We start from the raw sequence: 21,069 nt of genomic DNA, 5'->3' as shown, positions 1-21,069 counted from the left end.
ACTGTTCAAGCTCCGCACATTCCATGACAGAACAATCATTTCAAGGGGTATGAGAAAATAGAATCTAGAGGCTTAATTGCCCCCGACTCCACCAAATTTTCACCAACTAATTTAATCTTTTCTACATCCTTTTTTCTGCCAAATTTAACAAATTTCTCTACCCCACCCTTCTCGATATCTTTCTATAGAATACCCAATTTGGGAGGAGGCTTAATCTTTACTACCAAACTTGAACCAATGTACTACCCAATAGCCAGAGAATCCATACCTGTTGTTGTAACAATGGCCAAGGGTTCTTGCACCTCTGAAGTCCCCTTTTTTTTATCAATATTTAATTGTCGACACTCATCCCCTATGGGATCCATAGTAGACTCAATAACAGGATCCTCTTGAGCTAAGTCCACAATCCCATGATCCAAATTGATCAAACCTGGGTTCACCTCCTATTGGCTAAGCTCATCCAAAACCTCAAACCTATTAAAGGTATCATCCTACCTTTCTTTAAAAGACCTCGTTCGACCCATGTTCTGATTTTGAGCCCTGATCGAAACAAAACCATCAAAAGCACCTGCCTCATCAGGAGATATGCTCTTCCCTTTATCTATCTCAAGAGGCTTGCTCATAAGTTGTGACGGAAGGGACTCCTGAGGTTTATTCCTTAGGCATCCTCACTGCAAATGACCATATTCTTGACAAAGGTGAGAATAAAAAGGAAGAGTTTCATAATCCAATTGTTGCACCCAAGAATAAGAACCTGCACACATCTCTATTGCATCTGGTAAAGGTCTACTAAGATTAATTTCAACACAAATGCAAGAAAAAGTCACTACCTTTCTTCCCAAGGTCTACGATGAAGTCCCTACAGAATTTCCAAGCACTGAATCCAAAAGACATCCTCTCGACAGCATTCCACCAGGAACCTCGACAAATGAACCCAAACTGGGACACAATTAGGTAGCTCCTCTGCGGGGTTGAATCTAGCATGCCATGGCTTGATAAACAACCCTACCTTATTGTGGAAATAAGGACCTCCCTCAAACACCCTATTGTGATCAGCAATACAGTTGAAATTAGCCATGAAATAATTGTTTGCCAGAAACATTATCTCAATTTCCCCTTTTGGCTCCCAAGTCCTCTGAGCCCAAACCTCTAAGAATTGCAAGGAAACCCTCATTCTTAAAAACTTATAGTATAGATAATGATGTGAATAATATTCAACATCATCCATAATGATTTCAACTGGGACAACTAGTTTTGGCATCTCCTTGCACCTCTCGAAACATCCATTGGTCTTCATAATCCTTGAGCGATTAAATAGCCCTAAATCAACAGTTTCAAAGTTCTAAGCGAATAGATTATTGTCAAAAGTCTTCATCCCTTGATTTAAAAATTTAGGACCCAAAGCCACCCAAAAATCCATGTGTAGGCTCTTCATTGTTGTCTCCTCCTTAGCATCAACCATTAACAAGAACCACCAATTCAGAAAGGGAGACCCCCCCTCTCTTAATCTAGTCCCTTCCAACTTCAAACCTACAACTTCACACCCCGTCCTCCATAGAAAAGAAAAGACTAGGGCCGTGGGTTATCAAATACCCAACAGTAGCGTCCACTACCCATGCATGACATAGGTTAGCAAGAAAGCATGAAACGATCTCCGTGCACAGTAAAAGACTCCTCCTCCAGATCACTGCCCAATCCACAACCCAATAGGAAGAGGCACCCAATCAGTATCCCTTCAAACACAAAATTCCCACTGTCGCACCACTCTGAAAACACAAAATAGAGCTAGGGCATGAGTGCCCTAGCTTGAGATGCAAACAAAAAGTAGGGGGGCTCTCATCGCAGTTTGCCAAACCAAAAAAGACAACAATTATATTGAATATCTAATTGTGGTTCAATTTGTAAAGGATTTTGGGTCCCTTCAAAACTTGTTTTTTAAATAAGTGAAAACATAATTAACAAAGAGATAGTAAGAGAAATGTAAACCATAATATTAGTATTGATTACTTATATTATTTAGAATTAATGGATTAATTTAATAATTATAGTGTAAAATTAGGGAGAAAGGGCTAGATAGATATGGTAAATATTAATACATATAGAAAAGACATAAGGAATGGATAAGAAAGGGGGATATAGAAAGATGGAGATAGACATGAGATATATAAGGAATGAAGTTAGAGAGAGAGACAGAGAGAGAGAGAGAGAAAGAGAGAGAGAGAGAGAGAGAGAGAGAGAAGAAATATGCCTTGGATGCTTAGATTTGAAGGTATAGGAAGAGGATGATGAAGAGAGTTTAATAGATAGAGAGAGGGAAATGTGTTTAGATATGAACATGGGAGAGGAAGATAGAGATAGAGATATGTGATATGTTTTTGCAAATTTTTTTACTCTTGCATATTTGCATCCTCGCCCTTATCAAAATGTATTTATCAAGCAAAATATCTATGAAAAACTATAGTAGTAAACAACTAGGGTTAAATAGTAAAATAAAGTTTCCATAAAACCTAGAACAGTAAAATACTAAGTTAAAATAGTCAATATATTTCAACTACTACAAAAAGTGAGAGTGAATACTTTTGTGTTATACAATTTCTAATTTAATACCCTAAAACACATAATAGTTCTATAAATCTATGATTTAATAATTATTTTTAAACTTTGTGAAATATTAGAGGCTCACACACAATAATTTAAAAATAATATCTAACCATTTTGGATGTCAATTCCACATGTTTAAAAAGTTAAATATATGTGCAATATACACAATAAAAAATTATAATTATAAATTCTATTGCTCCTTGTCCCCTTTTATCTATTATATAAAATAAGCAGGTTAGTGTTGGAGCCTATTATCTTTTCAACCATGTTTGGATCCTTATGAACATGTGTGAAACTAAAAGGCTAAATTGTTTATAGTTCTAGGATTTTTTTTTGAGTACTCATTGTTCAAATCAAAGATCATCAGATCAATGATTACAATTTAAAACAAAGACCATTAGATAAAATAAAATGGAAGTAAATTGACAGTGAACCTTCCATATTAATAATCCTAAATTCTCTATAACTTTAATTCAATCAAACACCCTTTTAAGTGAATATTATTATTATTTCTTTATTTTTTATTAGACAATATCACCTTTACATTAACATGTGTCATTCAACTGTTACACCATATACCTAAAGTATAAAATAAAATTTTGTGAAGTATAAATATTTAGTAATTTAATTCTTAAAAAATATTAATTAGCTTCTTCTTTTTTAATATTTCATTTCACATTCACCTTCTTAGTAAGACAAAAAGGAGAGATAAGATACCCAAGGAAAGTGAAGGTAGAGAAAGAGAATCCATTCCATTGTAGTCCATAATCATAAGCAACAACAATGCTCTTGGTAAAGTGAGTAATGATGAAAAGATGTGGGACAGTTGATGACAATACTCCATAATGGATACAAGAAAAGATATTTAAGAGAAAAATGTCCAACTAAGAAGCAACATCATCTCTATAAGCATCAAATGATGTTTCTAAGAATTTTGTATTCATGTCAATCATATAGAAAAGATGTGTAATTGTTCTTCTCTAATGGACATTGGATGAAGATATACCAAGTCTAAATGAGTCCCATTAGGAAATTATAGTGTTCTTGATCATCTAGTCACAAAGAATATTAAATAATTTTCAATATTCAAGGAAAGGATATGATAAAATATGCTAGGATATGGAAGAAATTAGCAAATGGAGACAACTCAAACTATTAGAAAAATTTAAAAAAAGGTGGCTATGTGTTGAAAAATCTCATATTTATTTCATTTATTTGTTTTGGGAATGCATGATTATACAACTTTCAAATGTTCTTTCAATAAACACATTGTCTGGAAAGTATTCTATATGCTTATGAAATAGGCAATTTTATAAATCTAAGAATTTAAATTTCAAGTTTATTTTTTATTCATAATGTCTTTTTCTTAGATTGTCCATAGATAGTTTGCTCATTCCTACTTTTTTTTCTAAATTCTTATTATGATCAGAATTAAGTAAGCTCATTAAACATTGTTCACATATGTACTATCCATAATATAAGATAATACTAATATGCATAATATATGTATCTTCCTTAAAGGGTTGTGTTCTAGCATTTGAACTCTTAACAAAGATGGTCGGATGTAAATATGCCACAATAAGCAACATAAGGAGAGATTTATAGAAAGAAATATTTACATGTTCATATGAAATGTCCAAAAAGTGTGAGCTCTTTTTCCTTTTCACAAAACTTGATGTAAGCAGACATTTCAATTCAAAATATTATGAAAATATATTTCATTCACATTCGTTGTTATCTGAATCATTCCTATTCACTTTGAATTCATTACTTATCATTCGAATTTGCTACTCACTCACTAACAATTATAGTAGGAAATTATCAAAACTGGAGAAGTTCATTTTTTTAGTTGCAAAAACCCTTATCTAAAATTCATTTTGAATTTATGGAGAACCTATCCAATATTTTTTCTATAAGAAAAAATCATTTGAACCTATTCATGCAAGTAATCGAACTGTTTGAAGGAAAGGAAACAAAAATTTGATTAATAAAATCTTTGAAATGTCGGTTTCAATTGGGAAATTTATCATATGAGTTCCCTACAAACATAATCTTCACTCCTTCCATAGAGTGTGATTCTTGGGACAAAGTGGTTTATAGATGAGGTTGGCCTATAAACATTGAGGAGAAGAAAAGATGGGTCAAAGAAGGAAATTTTAACTACAATCTATTAGGAATTTGAAGTGATTAGTTAAGTATGCACCCTTTACATTCTCAATAAAATTGCAATACCAGTAGAAGCTTCAAGAAATTTTGAACATAGATGTCATCACTTGAAAAAGTCACTAGAGTCCAAAGTTAACTTAGTCTCATATACTAGAATTGTATCTGCCTTACTTTTATCTAATTACATTCTAATGAGGTAATTTTTAGGGGGATTAATGCCCCTTATATTCTATGGTATAATCTTCATTGTGGCTTAGGAGAGTGATTTTGTCTCCTTGAACTTGATCCTTTCTTCATGATAGTGATTGGAGTCTATTCTTCTAACTTTCTTGGTTTAACCAAAAAGACAATAGTAGTATAAGTAATAGGATCAATTTCTTATTATCTCATGGTAGGAAGCCTCTCTTTTTTATAAAGGAATAAGGAGATTCAACATTTTTCTTATAATGGCTTTGATATATATACATCTTCAGGGAAAGTATAGAGAATATTGATTTGGACTGATCTTGTAGCTAGCAATGATTAGGCTCAGATAGATGAAATTATCTCTTGAATATTTTTGAGATTGTTTCTTCTACTACTCGAAGTAGAAGATACTCAGCCATATTTTCATAGTCCTTTAAAGAAGAGAATTTTTAAAAATCCTCTTCAGTTTTAAATCAAATCCAATCTTTTGGTAACACAATGAATTTCAATTTAGAATCTAGAGATTAACCTACTAGAAGTTGGGACTAAGGAGATTCATATTCTAGAATACCTTTTGTTACAATCTAGAGTTGTCATTGCACCAAAAGATTGACATATCAATGCTCGATACAACCACTAGACTTATAGACCATTTTCACATATCTTGAAGGGTAACATTGGTAGTTAGTCCAACAATCTCCCCCTCAGCATTACTTGAGGAGATTTGTACCTGTGACCAAGCTCTGATACCAGTTGTTACAATCTAGAGTTGTCGTTGCATCAAAAGATCAACCTATCAATGCTTGATACAACCACTAGACTTATACAACACAAGAGGCAGTTAAGCCATGTCACGAATCTTGAAGGGGAACATTGGCAGTTAGTCCAACACCTTTGAGTTTAAGAAAAAACCTTTCACCTCTTTTAATAGATTTGTGTAAAAAGGGGAACCTTGTAAAAATATTTTAGAATGGGATAATTTACCTAGGCTTTACACTAGAGTTTGTAAGGGGGAAATGCAAGGATGCGGTGTAGTCCTAGGTGAAGGAGGTGAAGGGGAATGATAAACTTTTAAGATTTCCAATGGAGGCGAAAAGATCCTGGATAGAGAAACTTTGAAATATCTTGAATCAACACTTTATCTTGGAGTGGGCTCTATTGAATCTTAGGTATATCTACACTATTATTACTTAGTTATTGGATCTTCAATTGATGCATTCACTTGGTTTGAGTGACCTCAATGGGATCAATCCAATCATGCAGCAAGAGTAAATACAATAGAAAAAATAAGTATTCAGAGAGAACCAAGCAAGATCAACATTTATTCATTAAAAAATCAAATGTACAGGGAGTTATTACATGCCTGGATCATAAATACATGTTGCTTACAATCTTAGGTCAAACATCTTAGATTCAAGTCTAATGATATGATGAATTCTACTTCATTAATACATCATATTATAATATATAGGCATTCTAACACCTGAGTCGGCCTCAAGATCTAAAACATTCTGCAAGAACTAGGAACGTATTACAACAAATACATCTGACCCTAAATCATATGAAACACTAGACATAAACCATATGAAACACTAGACATAAACCATATGAAAACTTTTAATTTCATATTAGGTCCTTACATGATCCAAGAATAGCTCGAAGTGTCACCAAAGATCCACAAGCATAGATTCTCATCAGAAAATAAATTCCAACTAAATAAATAGTAAATATTAAAAACTATATTTAACAATAATTATATATTTTCTATCAAAGTACTTGTATGAAACTGATGCATTCCAACTAAATAATTACTAAACATTAAAAACTATATTAAACATTAAAAACTATATTAAACAATATTTTATATCAAAATAATAGCGTCTAATAAGTGTTTAGAATAAAAGAAAACTACACTAATAAGATGAAGCTATACAGTTTGTTCAAATATCATATAGTATAATTCTAAGACTAAATGATGGAAATGGCCATCCATACATTAGGATGCACCAAAACATAAACTATGATGATTAGTTCATCCTAAATCTGATAGCCCTTTCTCTGAAGCAAGGTAACAATAGCAACATGAAGCCGCAAAAGGATCGATTTATACAGTGACACTGCCAGAAAGCTAGTCTACTACTTGGAAATGGAAGCATCTGTGCTACTACTGTAATATGGAAAAGAGTTGGAAGCATTGTGGAGTAATGCCATATCCAAATAAGATGGAGACTCAAAACCTGGTACTGGATCTTCTTCGTTAAGTATTTTCAGTACTTGTCTCATCCCAAGCCTGCCTTCTTGCTGAGGATTCGAACAGATCAGACCCAGCTTCAGCACTCTCTCCATCTCATCTTCAAAATACTGCCCACCAAGATTTGGGTCGGCCGCATCCATCAGACTGCTTGTAGAGTAGAGTTTTCTTACCCAGTCCACCAGAACTATTCGTCCGGATGGGAGCGAGAGATCCACAGGTCTCCTTCCACATACAACCTCCAACATAAGAATACCAAAACTGAACACATCTGTGGCGGGGCTTGCCTTCCCTGTCTGTACGAACTCCGGTGCGATGTAACCCAGTGTTCCTACTACACGAGTTGTGTGTAAGCTTTGGTTATGCTCGTACAACCGAGCAAGCCCAAAATCCCCCAACTTCCCATTCAGCTCCGAGTCTAGCAAAACATTGCTGGACTTGATGTCTCTGTGCACTACGCACTGCTCCCACTCTTCATGAAGATACAGCAGCCCCGCAGCAATATCTCTGATCACTCTGTACCTCTGATCCCACTTTAGCATCTTTTTTGGCTTTCCAAATATCATCTTGTCCAAGCTCCCATTTGGCATGTAGTCATAAACTATGAACAGCTCCTTTTTTCGCCTACAGAAGCCTCTGATCTGCACAAGATTTCGATGCTGAAGCCGACCAAGACTGGAAATTTCTGCTATGAATTCTCGCACCCCTTCATTGGTTTGTCTAAGGATACACTTCACAGCTACTTCAAGGCCGTTTGTGGGAAGGACTCCTCTGTATACCCGACCAAAGCCTCCGGTTCCCAAAAGCCGTTCGTCTTGGAATCCCTTGGTTGCAGTCTGTAGGTCTTTGTAGTTAAACCTGTGAGGCCAATACTCCATTTCCCATTCCTCCATTACTTCTTCGTACTGCTTTCTCTTCAACCGCACAACTAATCCTACCACCACCAGCACCACCACACAAGCTGTGCTAATGCTGGCTATCAGTCGGTAGCGGTAGCTCTTGGATTTTCTGCGTATAAACGATGGAAGGTTAAATGTTCTCAGAGGCTGGGCGGTTCCGTTCGTAGAAAAGCTCCAGGCCAGGATGTAAGCCTCTTCAACCATGAGTCCCGTTGCTGCTGAGAAACCAACGTAGATTTCCTCTTCCACAATGTTGGACAGCGATATATTTCTCATATGTAACAATGGTTTCTGTGGGCGTTCAAGACCAGCCTCCACAATGGTGACTTGGAGCTCATTGTGAAGATTGTCATAATCAATCCAAGCTTGAATGTTCTGACCAGATTTGAGGTTCATCTCGTGGAAATGGCCGCTGTTGATCCAGTAGCCCGCAGCCTTGGAATCTACAGATATGAGGTCGTTGAGATCCACACCAACATGGTTGTCGTTGATGTCCCTCAACTCTGAGTTTTTCATGGTGTCGAACTCGACTGCAAACAGATGATTAGACGCCTCTCCCATTGTTGATAAATTGTTAATCAAGCCAAGGTACTGACCTGCTATAAATCCTTGTGGAGACCTATGGGAGGTCATTAGAAAGGCCAGACCAGCCCCACTTCGTGAACTTGCAGAAGAAACGATGCTAAACACAAAACTTGTGCTGAAATTCAGATATTTCATACGGACGGGATGTGGATAGAAAGCACGGCCAATAGTAGATGGAGCTCGTTGAGTAAGGGAGATGGCATTGGACCGCACTGAAGCATTACCAAACAATTCGAGACTGGACGCACTAAATTGGTTGAAGATAAAATTTGTGTGGGCTTGTACAATAAGCGAGGTAAGAAGGAGAGGAAGTACAAGGACCACGCTCAAGCCTTCCACTGTCGAACTCCAGCTCGACTTCGATGTCCTAAATATAATGAGCAACATTCAAAAGAAAAAATTGAAAGCCAAAACTGAAATAGAAATACACCTAAGAATGGGAAACAAATCGACTAAACCCAACTCACAAGATATTTCAGATTTACCTGTCTGTGTATTGCAAAGATTCCATTATTTCTATGGGGGGATTTCCCTTTCTCACGCATGAAACATAATACAGGAGAAGTCCCTGGTTATTTGAATCCCAAAAGCTGTCAGGTTATTAAATAAGATTCAAACGAAGTGCAGAAATAAGATTCAAGGTGATTCTTGAACAAGATTCAAGAGTTAAAAACAAATAAGTAATGAAATCAACAACTTCATGCAAATTGACTGTCATCCAAAATAAGCTAAACAATTCCATGTGGATATGACCTGTCCTCATATATCTTTCTCGAAGACAACAAGAAAGGTAGTCCCTTTTCGCCAGCTCGTAGATTCCAAGAGCTTTGGGAATCTGGCAGTAGGAGCCTTACTTTCCACGCAAACGTTTTAATTTTCCATACTAAAATATTTTTGTATAAAGCTAATGCTAATAGTTTTTTTGTAATACACCGTGTCCAATGTCCCATGTTCCTCTGCGTCGAAACGAGTGCAGAAATGATAATTTATTGAAATTTTTTCTTTCAGCTCCAGCGAAACATATGTAGGATCCGAAAAATGACTTCTTTTCAGGATTACTTTCTGAGATTGAGTACTCCATCACCCGAAATTCTTATTTTATTGTTTCTTTAGTGCTTAATTAGTTCCTGCGTCTCCTTGATTCTTTTTTACAGCCAATGGCATTTATCTAACATGACCTTAATAATTACGAGGACGTTTTTGAAAGCACCCGTGATCAACTGCTTCCCAGATTTTCCTCGTCGGTTTCAACAGTGTCTTGTCGTTTGCATAATAAACTAGCATTGCACGTGCAATCCCTAGGGCGAACGTTCATGGCTGCTTGGTTTATTTTGTCCAGCAACCAAGTTGGGATGATTAAATACTAGCAATGGCAACTTAGTGTGCAATAGGTATGCCGTAATTATTTCGATAACATCAGTTTAATTTAGTTATGGAGACAATCTTTAATATTATTTAAAAATATATTGATTGTTACATATACATAAATGAGAGATTTATTCAAATGTTTTATATATTTTATTATCAAATAATCTTATTGCATGTGATTGGTAGAATAGGTAGTAAGCCACACTTACATGTACATGGAGGCAGTTTTGTATTTGCAAAGATAATTTTATAAACATTGCATAGAATGAGATTCTTCAAATGGATGATGAGATGGATTGCGATACAAAATTGGTTCCACTCTACCTCCCAATGATATTGAACATTTAAACATATATTTTCCATATAGGACTTCTAAAAACTATTTTCTCCCTACAAGCCTAATATTAGACTCTCTCAAACTTTTATCCATAGGGTTTTTTGGAAATGATCTCATTGTATATTTGTTTCCATCTTTGGTGATAAAATAAGTATTATTCTCTCCATCATGTTGGAATTTTTTGTCATACTATGAAGGTCTCCAAACAAGTAGATAGAAAGCATTCATTAGTACAAAATTATAGGGGTTCCTATCTTTACATTCTCCTATTTCAAAATCAAGTCAAGCTTGTTCTTCTACCAAAGTTTGTTGTCCTTTGGTGAGTGAAGAGACTTTGTATGGGAAAGGGTTAGTTTTTTTTCTTACTTTTAACGTTTCCACAATTTTAAGAGATGCTAAATTATCAGTAGACTCAAGATCCCCCTCTAAGAATTGTTAGGACTACTTGTAAGGCTAGATGAAGGTTATGCAAACATCTTGTAGACCCAAAGTGGTAGGAACCTTGAGCAATGTTCTCCTCTTCATGATAGTATCTTATTATTTTGGGTTTGGAGATCTTTATGGGGAGTGAACACTAAATGGTAATCCTCCTCTTGGACCAATTATGTTCTCCTTTCTCCTTGTGTGTTTGAACCAAACTTCTTAGGGCATCTATGGCTCAAGTATTCTGCTTGATTATAGTTGTAACACCTACCAGTGAAAGACCAAAGTTTCTTCCTCCAAATCTCCCTTTGCCATTTGGTTTTCCTCTTTTGAAATAACCTCTAAAACTTGTATCTTTGTATTGTTCACCATAGCCTAATTCACTTTTTTCCCTTGCTGTTTGAATCCTTCCACTAGGACCACCTCTACCTCTGAAGTATGTTCCACCATTTCCTCTATTATATTTATCTCAGTTCATCTTCAATTTCTCTTCTATCCTTAATGTCAATTATAAGCATTTATGTATTGTATCTAAAGCCACGAGACATAGTTAAGCTTTGATAGTATATTTTAAGTCATTAAGATATCTTGCAACCTTTTCCTTTTCTCCTTCATGATGCTTTATTATGAGAATAGTGTGTGCACCAACATCCATATCCCTTTGTTTAAGGTTCTACAATTGCCTATACATCTCCACTTCATAATCACCAAGTACAAATCAATGTGATCTTTGTGACCATTCTATTTCATGAAGAAATTAGATTCTTCCCCTATTTTTCACTTTCATATTATATTCAATTCCACCAAGTAAGGTATGATCCTTTTGACTCTGAATTTGCAATCATCACTGTCTAGTTCTCGAGGATCTCATCATATTCAAAGTGGTTGTTTAGGGATTCAATCCAATCCATTACTTCATCTACAATCATATTTCACTAAATCAATGAGATATCTCTTCTCTTTAGATATTTTCTTTACCTTCCTTGAGCTTATTCCTCATCCTCTTTTATGTGTCCTCTTTTCTCTTCTTAAATCCTTTAAAATTTATCACTTTTTGATGAACAACATCTTGTTTTTTTCCTCATCTCTTCAAACCTACCTTATTGCCACATCAACACTCATTCCCTTTGGAGATATATTAAGAGCCTCTTAATCATTCTCTTCTCTCAACATTTCACACCAATTACCTTTATCCAATGACTAAGTACTACTCTTATACATCTATGATCCCACCAATTACCTTTATCCAATGACTAGGTACTACTCTTATACATCTATGATGCAAAGCTAATTGGGAAATAATGCTTTCCTAGTCCACGACCCACAAGTGACCAAACACTTCAGGCTCAAATTCTCAATCGATATTTGACAAACATTGGAATAACACCATCACAATAGACTTCACTAGTTTATATAATTTCTCACATTGAATCACATGACGAAGACATGTTAGTTAAGACAGAAATCGCCCCCATCGCAGCGACATGAAGAGTTCATTTTGGTTGCCACCTATGCTGGCAAAGAGGAAGAAAATAGGATTTTGGCTCCTTTGAGAGCCAGATTGATTGTAATCCTCCTTCCCATGCCCCCTGATTGTAACACACTACAACCTTGGGCTTAACACCACACTGAGTTTTTCCTTTCTTAAAGAACAACTTGGGTCTTGCACTGAGATATAACGTGCTCCATTAAATGTATACAAAAACAGGGTAGTGGGGGCATGCTGAAAGTATCACACTAGCTTCATGTTTTATCACGGATGTAGAAACTGGATTGTAAGTTAGTGGGGGCGTGGGAAGAAGATAACAACTGAATGAGTGCAGGGTTGAGTTTGAATCATGGGAATGTTGAACAAAAGAAATCTGGGAGGCCATGAATTAATATTTCATTATAGGATTTGTTTGTAATAAATTGTTAGTTTAGGGGAGTTTTCTTATTGGAGTAGGCATCCTTAAGTGTGAGCTAAAAGATTATAGATTGGAAGCTCCTTAAAACTTATTATTGTATGCTATTTCAAAATGATTCTTAACTTCAACTGAGATGAGAAGCAGGCTCAAACACTCAATAATTCTTGTTATGTGACATTAAAATTCTGCAGCCTATGATGAAATAATTTGTGTTGTTTCTTGAATGAGCTGAGAGTTTTTTTCTGCAGTAACATCCGATCATCAATCAACTCCTTTCCAAGCAAGGCTTCTTTCTAGAATCAACTCATCAATTGACACCTTTGAAAACAAGAATGTTGAACTTTTTTCCTTCAGTTAATGCGTTTAAGTGTTGGAAAATTATACTTCGCAACAAGAGATGATTTGGTCAAGGCCAGAAAAGTGGGTGGAGAAATTGCGAGAGAAGGTATTTTGTACTTGTCCACATCAGCAAGCATCTAGCACCAAAATCAAAGTCATGGCCTTGGCAACCGCACTAACCATGTAGAAAAATCCGTAGAAATGAAACAATAGCACAATGCACAAAGTACTATCCACTCATCTGCATAAATCCATGAGCAGATGACTGTAAAGTAGACTGGGGAGAGTGAAGAAGGGGAAATTACATGGGCTCCTGATGTTTGGCAATCTAGCAAGAGCAAGAGCATGAGCAAAAGGTGAAATTATAATTCCCACTCTACATTCCAGATGTGAACAGTGAAAGTTCAAGATCTGTTGTGTCTACGATGTATTGCAGCCCAAGCACCATATCCCCTGCATTCCATCAATTTAGAATGATGTATACAATAGCGTACGACACGGTATGTTAATGTCATGGAGAGGAGTGCGGAAAGCAAATGTGGACATGTGATAATAGTGACTGGGCAATTGGAAGGTCCACAACCCTTCTATGGTCGTCCATGCCTCTTGTAAGCTTCTGACCATTGATTTATGAATTCAGGTCTTTCCTCTTCATATTTTCAAATCACCCAATGCCTCCATTAATTCTTGTACTATCAATTGAATGGTCGAGATTGCTTCGATGGTCGTCCATGCTTATGTTGTATTTTTAACCATCGATCTTCAAAATCAGCTCATTCTCTTCATATTGGGAATGCCTACAGCGTAATTATTTGTGTATTTAGTGGTCATATGAATGTGCTATTATTTTTCTATTTTTTTATGTAATTACATTAAATTTATATCAATATTATTAAAATTACTTGTAAGAACTAAGCATGGAGTTCAAATTTGGAAAAGAAAAGAAAGTAATGAAAAAATTCAAAATCATGATATATTTTTTACAATATGGAGTTGCTTTTCTTTTTCTAGTCACTGTTTTCCCCAAATTTAAGAAAATATATTTAAACAATTATTAGTTCCTTGCTTACATAAAGGCATAGGTAGGAAATTAATGCTTTCGATTACATTTCTCAATTAATTTTTATAACAAAAAGTCTTGAACTTCTAAAGTTTTGAAAAAGATTTATACTACTTTATTTTTAAGTTAATATTTAGTCAATAATTTCTTTTTTTGATTGATTAGTCTTAATTTTGCCAAGGGTTTTATTATTTTTTCAATTCAAAAATAATCTATGAAAGTTTCTAGAAAGCTCCAACAAACTCTGGAAATGATACACTTCATAGATCTTGTAGACATCTTCTTAATTGTCATTTTCTTCTCTTATTTTTTCCTAAAAGATCACAATAGTTTTAGAGTTGCATATTCTTCTTTAATTTGGCTCTTGTTGCTAAGGGTTCAAATATAATCCCACATTGTAGGTAGCACTAGAACCTCCTACTCCAAGCTTTTTACTTTCAACTAACTTTTGTGTGGCTTTTGCAAGTTCTTCTAAGCTGAACACAAAATGCCTCTCTTGCATAATTAATCTGGTGTTAGAGAAATATCTTGGCATTTTTGTCTTGTCAAATGGGTAAGCATAGAAGATTAAATTTTTTAATTAACTTGAGAAAGGTGGATTTTTTATTAAAAACAAAAAATATGGAAGGAACACCTTCACTTTGGGTATCTAGAGTTATTTCCCCCATAGAAATGGCAGATGTCATGCTTTTTTCTCATTGGGATTAGTTACCAGCACTATGGGCTTCTATGGGAGATGTAGGAGGTGAAGAAGTGGGTGGGTTATTTGATTCCAAAGGTAACATCAATTTCATAGAGCCAAAAAAAGGGCATATCTCAAATCTTATCTTGCAGGATATGGATAGAACACAAGCTTCATGATCCATCGAGCAACAATGTTGGACTTCTTGCCTCACATAAAATAAGCACTTCTTACAATCATTTCTCTCTAATGTTCTCCAACATTGGAGTAAGCAATATATTTCTCATGAGCTAGTGTATGTAGTCAATCCAATAGTGCAACACTTATTTGTAGGCTCATAAGCTTTCTCAGACAAGTTTTGCAGCATACAAGTTGTTGCATCTCTGTAAGCCTCGAAATTGCTAGTGATATCACTTTCATTAGGAAAGGAAATTCCAGCAAGATGTCACAATATTCATTGACAATTTTATGTGTATTTTGGAAAAAATCATAACATTTTTCTAGTGATATATTCCCAACATACTGTAAAAGTCACATATGGTGATGGGAGTTGTGAAAATTCTATTACAATCACTGATTATTACTTTCCTATCTTATTAAGATCATTTAAGTGTCAAAAATTAATTAACAGTTTATATTAAAAAATAACACAACTGCAACTTCACCAATAAAAAATACAGAAAGAAATATGTAACACAATGACAATATTTTTGGATAATTTGTTCTTGGAAAGCCCCTAAGGGAAAACTAGTTCTACAGATGAGAAATATATTAAACTTAAGCAAATTAAGAGATGTGAAATTCATTTCCTCTTACTAATAGAGCTTTGACAATCTCTCAATTGCTCATGTTGATATTCCCCTACCGCTATCCCCAACACTATTACTACACTCTTTCTAATAGTACAAGATTATTTTCTATCATTACACACTCATTTTCTAACTCTACAAATGCTTCTACAAGTTGTGTCCTCCACATGCCCAGTAACCCCATTTTATACTACTCTCATTGGAAAACCAATAGTCAAGATCAATTCTCAATCAACGGTTGAGATAAAAAAGAAACTTAATAAATCCTAACTAGTTTATTTCTAGTTGTCTCCAAAAGAGATTAATTAATTAATTAATAATTGTCTCTTCTCTAAAAAATTAATTTAAAAATTAATTTAAAAATTAATTATTTTACTAATTAATAGTAAATGGATGAGTAGTCGTCCAAGCTACCAAAACTAGCACTCTCTCTTAGCAAGGAAGTTATTCTGCATGACATCCAACTTAAATCTAGATGAAGAAGATGAATTTTTTCTTCACCAATGGCTTAGTCAGAATGTCTTCTACTTGCTCCTCTGTAGGTATATATTGTAGTTGAATGATCCCCTGCAGTAAATAATCCCTAATGAAGTGATATTTGATGTCTAAATGTTCATACCTATCATGAAACATTGGATTCTTAGTCATGCAAGAGCATCTTGGATACTTTGGCAATCTTGCATTAACCAAAAAGATTTCATGTTTATTGTTTTTCCCATTATTCAAAGAATGGTTGATGATGTTCATGTTCTTTCTTTCCATGTAAATGTCCTAATAGGCCGGCTTGTGGTCTTGTTGGCTATACAATTTGAGATCTAGGATTAAACATTAGGCTAAAGAAGTTAAATAGAAAGAACATAATAAGTTTTGACTCTGTAAGGATGAGCTTCTAAGCTCATTGACTACAATTGGAACAAATTTGGGTGCAACCAAGTAGGCCTTATGTCAGGCATGTTATCAAAAAGTTGTCTCATCATATTTGCATTGAAATCTATATAATTTCTTGTGGTTTACTCAATATTGTATTTTCTTCCATGTGTAACTCTAGCAAGGGTAACTTGGGAGTGGTTTTGGGCCCTCATGCCTTGCATAAAAAATATGAGCATGCAAGCTACTGGAGAAAGTGCTCAAATTGGGACTACTTTGTTGCAATCCTTAATCAGAAGGTAGGCCTGCTATGAGATAGGTTATGCAAATCCTTGAAGAAGAAGCTATGATTCTAGGTATTGATGCTTCCATTTCTAATGTGTATGAGATGGATTTTTGTATGGTGTTCAATTCATGCTATAACCTTCTTGTTAGGCATTCAAGTGATCATTTTCTGCTATAACATTCTTGCTAGGCATTCAAGGGGTTTTTGTATTGTCTTTAGTTTTCAATATTTTGTAAGGGAGCCCCTATTTAAGATTAATTTTCAGTACATCTTTCTATTCAATAAAATTTTGTCAAATAATTGGCTTGCAAGTTGATTTCATGTTTTTGATTGTAGATGTATATGTTGTTTATTGCTATTAACTAACAAGGACATAAAAGAATATAACTAAAATAGATTCCAATGTATGCATAAGCTTTATTAAAAAAAAAAATAACTAAAAGTTACTATAACAATGATGTCCCACAAATATAACAAGTTTGACACAAAGTTAACATCATATTATGAACATTGTTTTATTTTGGGTTTTTACTATTATCATACAGAGGATTGATATTTTAGTTTGTATTGATAAGATATATTATTTTTATATTTTAAATTGCATCTATATGGTTAATAGTAGTAATTTTTTTGATAACTTCAATTGGTTGTCTAACTATGGTTTGTTTAACTAGAATCTTGTTTAGTTCTTTTTTATATTTTGAAGTAGCTTGGTTGGTCTTCAATCATTCTAGCCTATTATTTTCCTTGGTCTTTATTGTGTTGTAATGTGACTCTTTGTGTAGGATAAGGACCCTCTCCCCATCCACTTAATCAAAATGATCATATATTGGCACTTACAAAGTCTTCTTCACATCAATATGTATAATATTATCTCATTTGTTGATACTTGACTCCAAACAATGAATGCATTACAAACAAACCAAGTTGCCTATCCCAATTCTATAGTCTTGAGACCACTTCTAGACACTTGAACAATGTTGTTTATTTATTTTCCTCCATGTATGTTAGACCCATAAACCTTCTTGCTAGGCATTCAAGTGATCTATTGTATCATTATTTATTTCTACTACAACCTTCGTGTTAGTAATTGTACAATCTTCTTCTCAAGAATACACATTGGGTTTTAGACTAATGGATATCTAGATGATTATACTATATTTCAATATAGTTTATGTAAATACTATTCAAATATAGCTTTTCATGAAGTTAATTTTGGCACTATAGATGGTTGTATTATGTTTGGATGCACTATGGAATTATAATAAGAAATATTTAAACTAATGGAGATATAAAAATATGATAGGGTAAAGATTTCAAATATTTTTACTTTCTATTTCTTAAAATGCTATTTGAAAATTTCATAGCACTTTCAATTTTTTCAATGATTTTTATTGCAAGTCTATTGCTTATAACTAGGGTTTGAAAGGAACATCATCAAATATGATGCCACATCAACATGTTTTGCCAAGGTGTCTAAAATGACCCCCAAAAAAGTGAGACATGTACATGTACACAAAGTCATGTTTTGTTGGTGTAGTGATGTGGCACCACATTATTGGCATTTTTTACATCAATTAAATACATTTCATTCAATTATGAGTAGTTATCATCAACAGTAACAACTTTAAATTATAACTATTGATACACTATTGTCAAAAATATTAGGCATTGAACCAATAAGTAATATAACAATTATTGGAATATGTGTAAGATTGAGATTCGATTGAATTTGAAAAATAAATGACCACCAATCTTTTAAATTCAAAGTTATGGATAAGAAATGAAATTAAGATTGGAATGACTTTGAAAAAAAAAATGTCTCTCAATTTTAAATCCAAACTTATAAAAATATAAAGATATGATATTTGAAATGAGATTGAGATTGGAATGACTTTGAAAAATAAACCCCTTAATCTTCAAAATATATTCTTGTCAGATAATTTATCATTTCATTTAAATTCAAGGTCTCACTTCTACTTTTAATGAGAAGGCTTCTATACATAAACTTATTTGTCATACAAATGAATCCTCTTGAATCTGTGGTCTTGTGCTATATATGTACTCCATCATAAGCTTCAATACATTACAATCATCTTTAAAAAGCAGTTGAATGTTACTATTATTAATCTATAAATCTATTGAATCTATAGAATACTATTCTTAAAGCCTAAAAGTAGACAATTGAAGTATTGATTATTATTTTTAAATTCAAAGAATAATATATATCAAATTAATTGAACTACGTCAATTTTAAATAGCATTATATGTGTGCTTTTCTCTTTCCATTGTAATACTGATTCACACCTCCTGTGAGTTAATATTTCTCCTAGCATTGATTACCACCCTCAACCTTTTAATTGTACTATTTTCTCCCAACTATCAGTTTATTGGAATTGATGAGCATAGATGTGTTCAATGTATATGTATATGAATGTGTATGTATATGTAGACATATTAAATATGCATGCATACATATGCACACATATATACATATATCTATAGCCTTGAAAGAGTCTAAAAATATGTGGTTTTTTTACAAGGACTCAGTTCTGTTGGAAATTATTGAAATGATCATAAGAAAAGTTGTTGAAATAATTTATGGAACTGGTAAAGAATGTCCTCAATCATTGTTTTGTCATTGATGTCAAACTTGCTACTTGCAGGGATGACAATTGCTTTAGTGATCCAAATACTATCAATTAGTTGATTGTCAAGGTGGAGGCAATCAATAAGATTTAACTAGAACACCTAGAGAAAGGTTGAAGTTATGATGTTGTAATGAAGTACAAGGATCAGTTAAGCCATTGATGAAATAGTGTATTGGATGACATACTAAAAGATACAAAGAATGAGCACACTGAAACATATCAAAGATCTAAGGTTTTTAGCTAAGTCTTTTGTAAATCTCAAACTAAGTTCATTAGTGAGAAGGAGTTGAGCAAGCTAGTAAGAGCCAAGAAAATTCTTAGTTAAAGTGCCAAGCAAGTTCAGGTGCCGAGCAAAATCAAGTGCCGAGCAAAACTAAATGTCGAGCAGAACCAAGTGTCGAGCAGAACCAAGTGCTGAGCAAAACCAAGTGCCGAGCAAAACCAGGTACCGAGCACCGGTAACTCAATAATGCCAAGTAACACAGAGGTGTCGAGCACCAGTAACTCAATAATGCTGAGTTGCTGCATTATTTTGGAAATCGAAGATTCGTCAGATCTAAGCCGACAAAGTTGTTATCTAGAAATCTATGAATTAAAAGGAAGATAAGAATGATGAGTTGGTGGCATAGAACACCATGAAGAACGTTTTTAAGATACAAATGGCAAAGTTTCTAGAAGAGAACAAGATATGGGGTAGATACATTGTATCCTACCTGATCCATTTTGAAACCCTAACATTGGATAGGAAAAATTGAGCAGAAAAAGGCAAATCAGACTTCTATATAAGAAGACATAAGTTAATAAAAAGGGAGTGGAAAAGAGGGAGATAGTGAGAGAGAGAGTCATGGTCAAGTATAAAAGCATGAAGTGCTGTGGAATGTGCTAAGGAGAAGAAAGCACAGGAACTCTATTTAATAGACAACCACAAGAATGATTGCATTGGCAGAATGAGTAATAAGACTCAAGGAGACAAAGCTTGAGAGGAAACAAGCAGTCAGAGCTGAAGTGATTGAAGCCAAGCATAAGAATTGAACTGAAAGAGTGATCTAAAATTTGCAAAGTATGTTGTAAGTTATGTCAGATCAAAAGACCAATATCGTTACTTTCTAGCAATTGTAACAGTAAGATAAATCCTATGGACTTAGGTTGGTTTAACAGCCATTAGATAAATCCTTTAACAGAGTGGCATTCCTAGTGAATTTTCTAAAGACCTTTAACCAAGCCCATTCCTAACAGTTTGGTGAAATCCTCTAACAAGGTCACATTTAACAGTGTGTTGTAAGCCTTTAACAGGGCAGGCTTTTAACAGGGCATCACTTCAGAAGAGTGAGAATCAAGTAGCATGTTACTGGTGGTTTTTCCCAAATTGGGTTTCCACGTAAATCATTGTGTTATGTGTTGATCTTGAATGTTTTATCTTTGCACGTTGATTTACAGTAATTTGCTTATATGACTGATTTAAGTTTGAACAGATGAAAAGGGTATGGATTCATTCAAAAGGTATTAATAGGGCATTTTGGACCTTGAATAACTGATTCACCCCCCCTCTCAGTTATTCTTAAAGAATTGTAACAAGTTCATGTTTATCCTACTTTTATAGCTTAAATACTAGAACCTTTTATATCTAGTGATATGTTGATAAACCTATAATG

At 34.2% G+C, this 21,069-nt stretch overlaps 1 protein-coding gene across 1 annotated transcript; it reads right to left on the bottom strand.

Moving 5' to 3' along the window:
* Positions 1-7,089: 7,089 nt before the first annotated feature.
* On the bottom strand, positions 7,090-9,199 carry LOC149549349 (L-type lectin-domain containing receptor kinase SIT2-like). Its single transcript, XM_089794898.1, is given in 2 exon segments — positions 7,090-9,055; positions 9,156-9,199. Coding segments are annotated over 2 exon segments (2,010 nt in total).
* Between the last annotated feature and the right edge of the window lie 11,870 nt (positions 9,200-21,069).

The sequence above is a fragment of the Cupressus sempervirens genome, chromosome 7 (assembly GCF_028749045.1).
Source record: "Cupressus sempervirens isolate cs-2001-9-10 chromosome 7, ASM2874904v1, whole genome shotgun sequence".
Classification (NCBI taxonomy): Eukaryota; Viridiplantae; Streptophyta; class Pinopsida; order Cupressales; family Cupressaceae; genus Cupressus; species Cupressus sempervirens.
The sequence above is the reverse complement of the archived record's forward strand: the minus strand, read 5'-3'. Positions and strand labels throughout refer to the sequence as shown.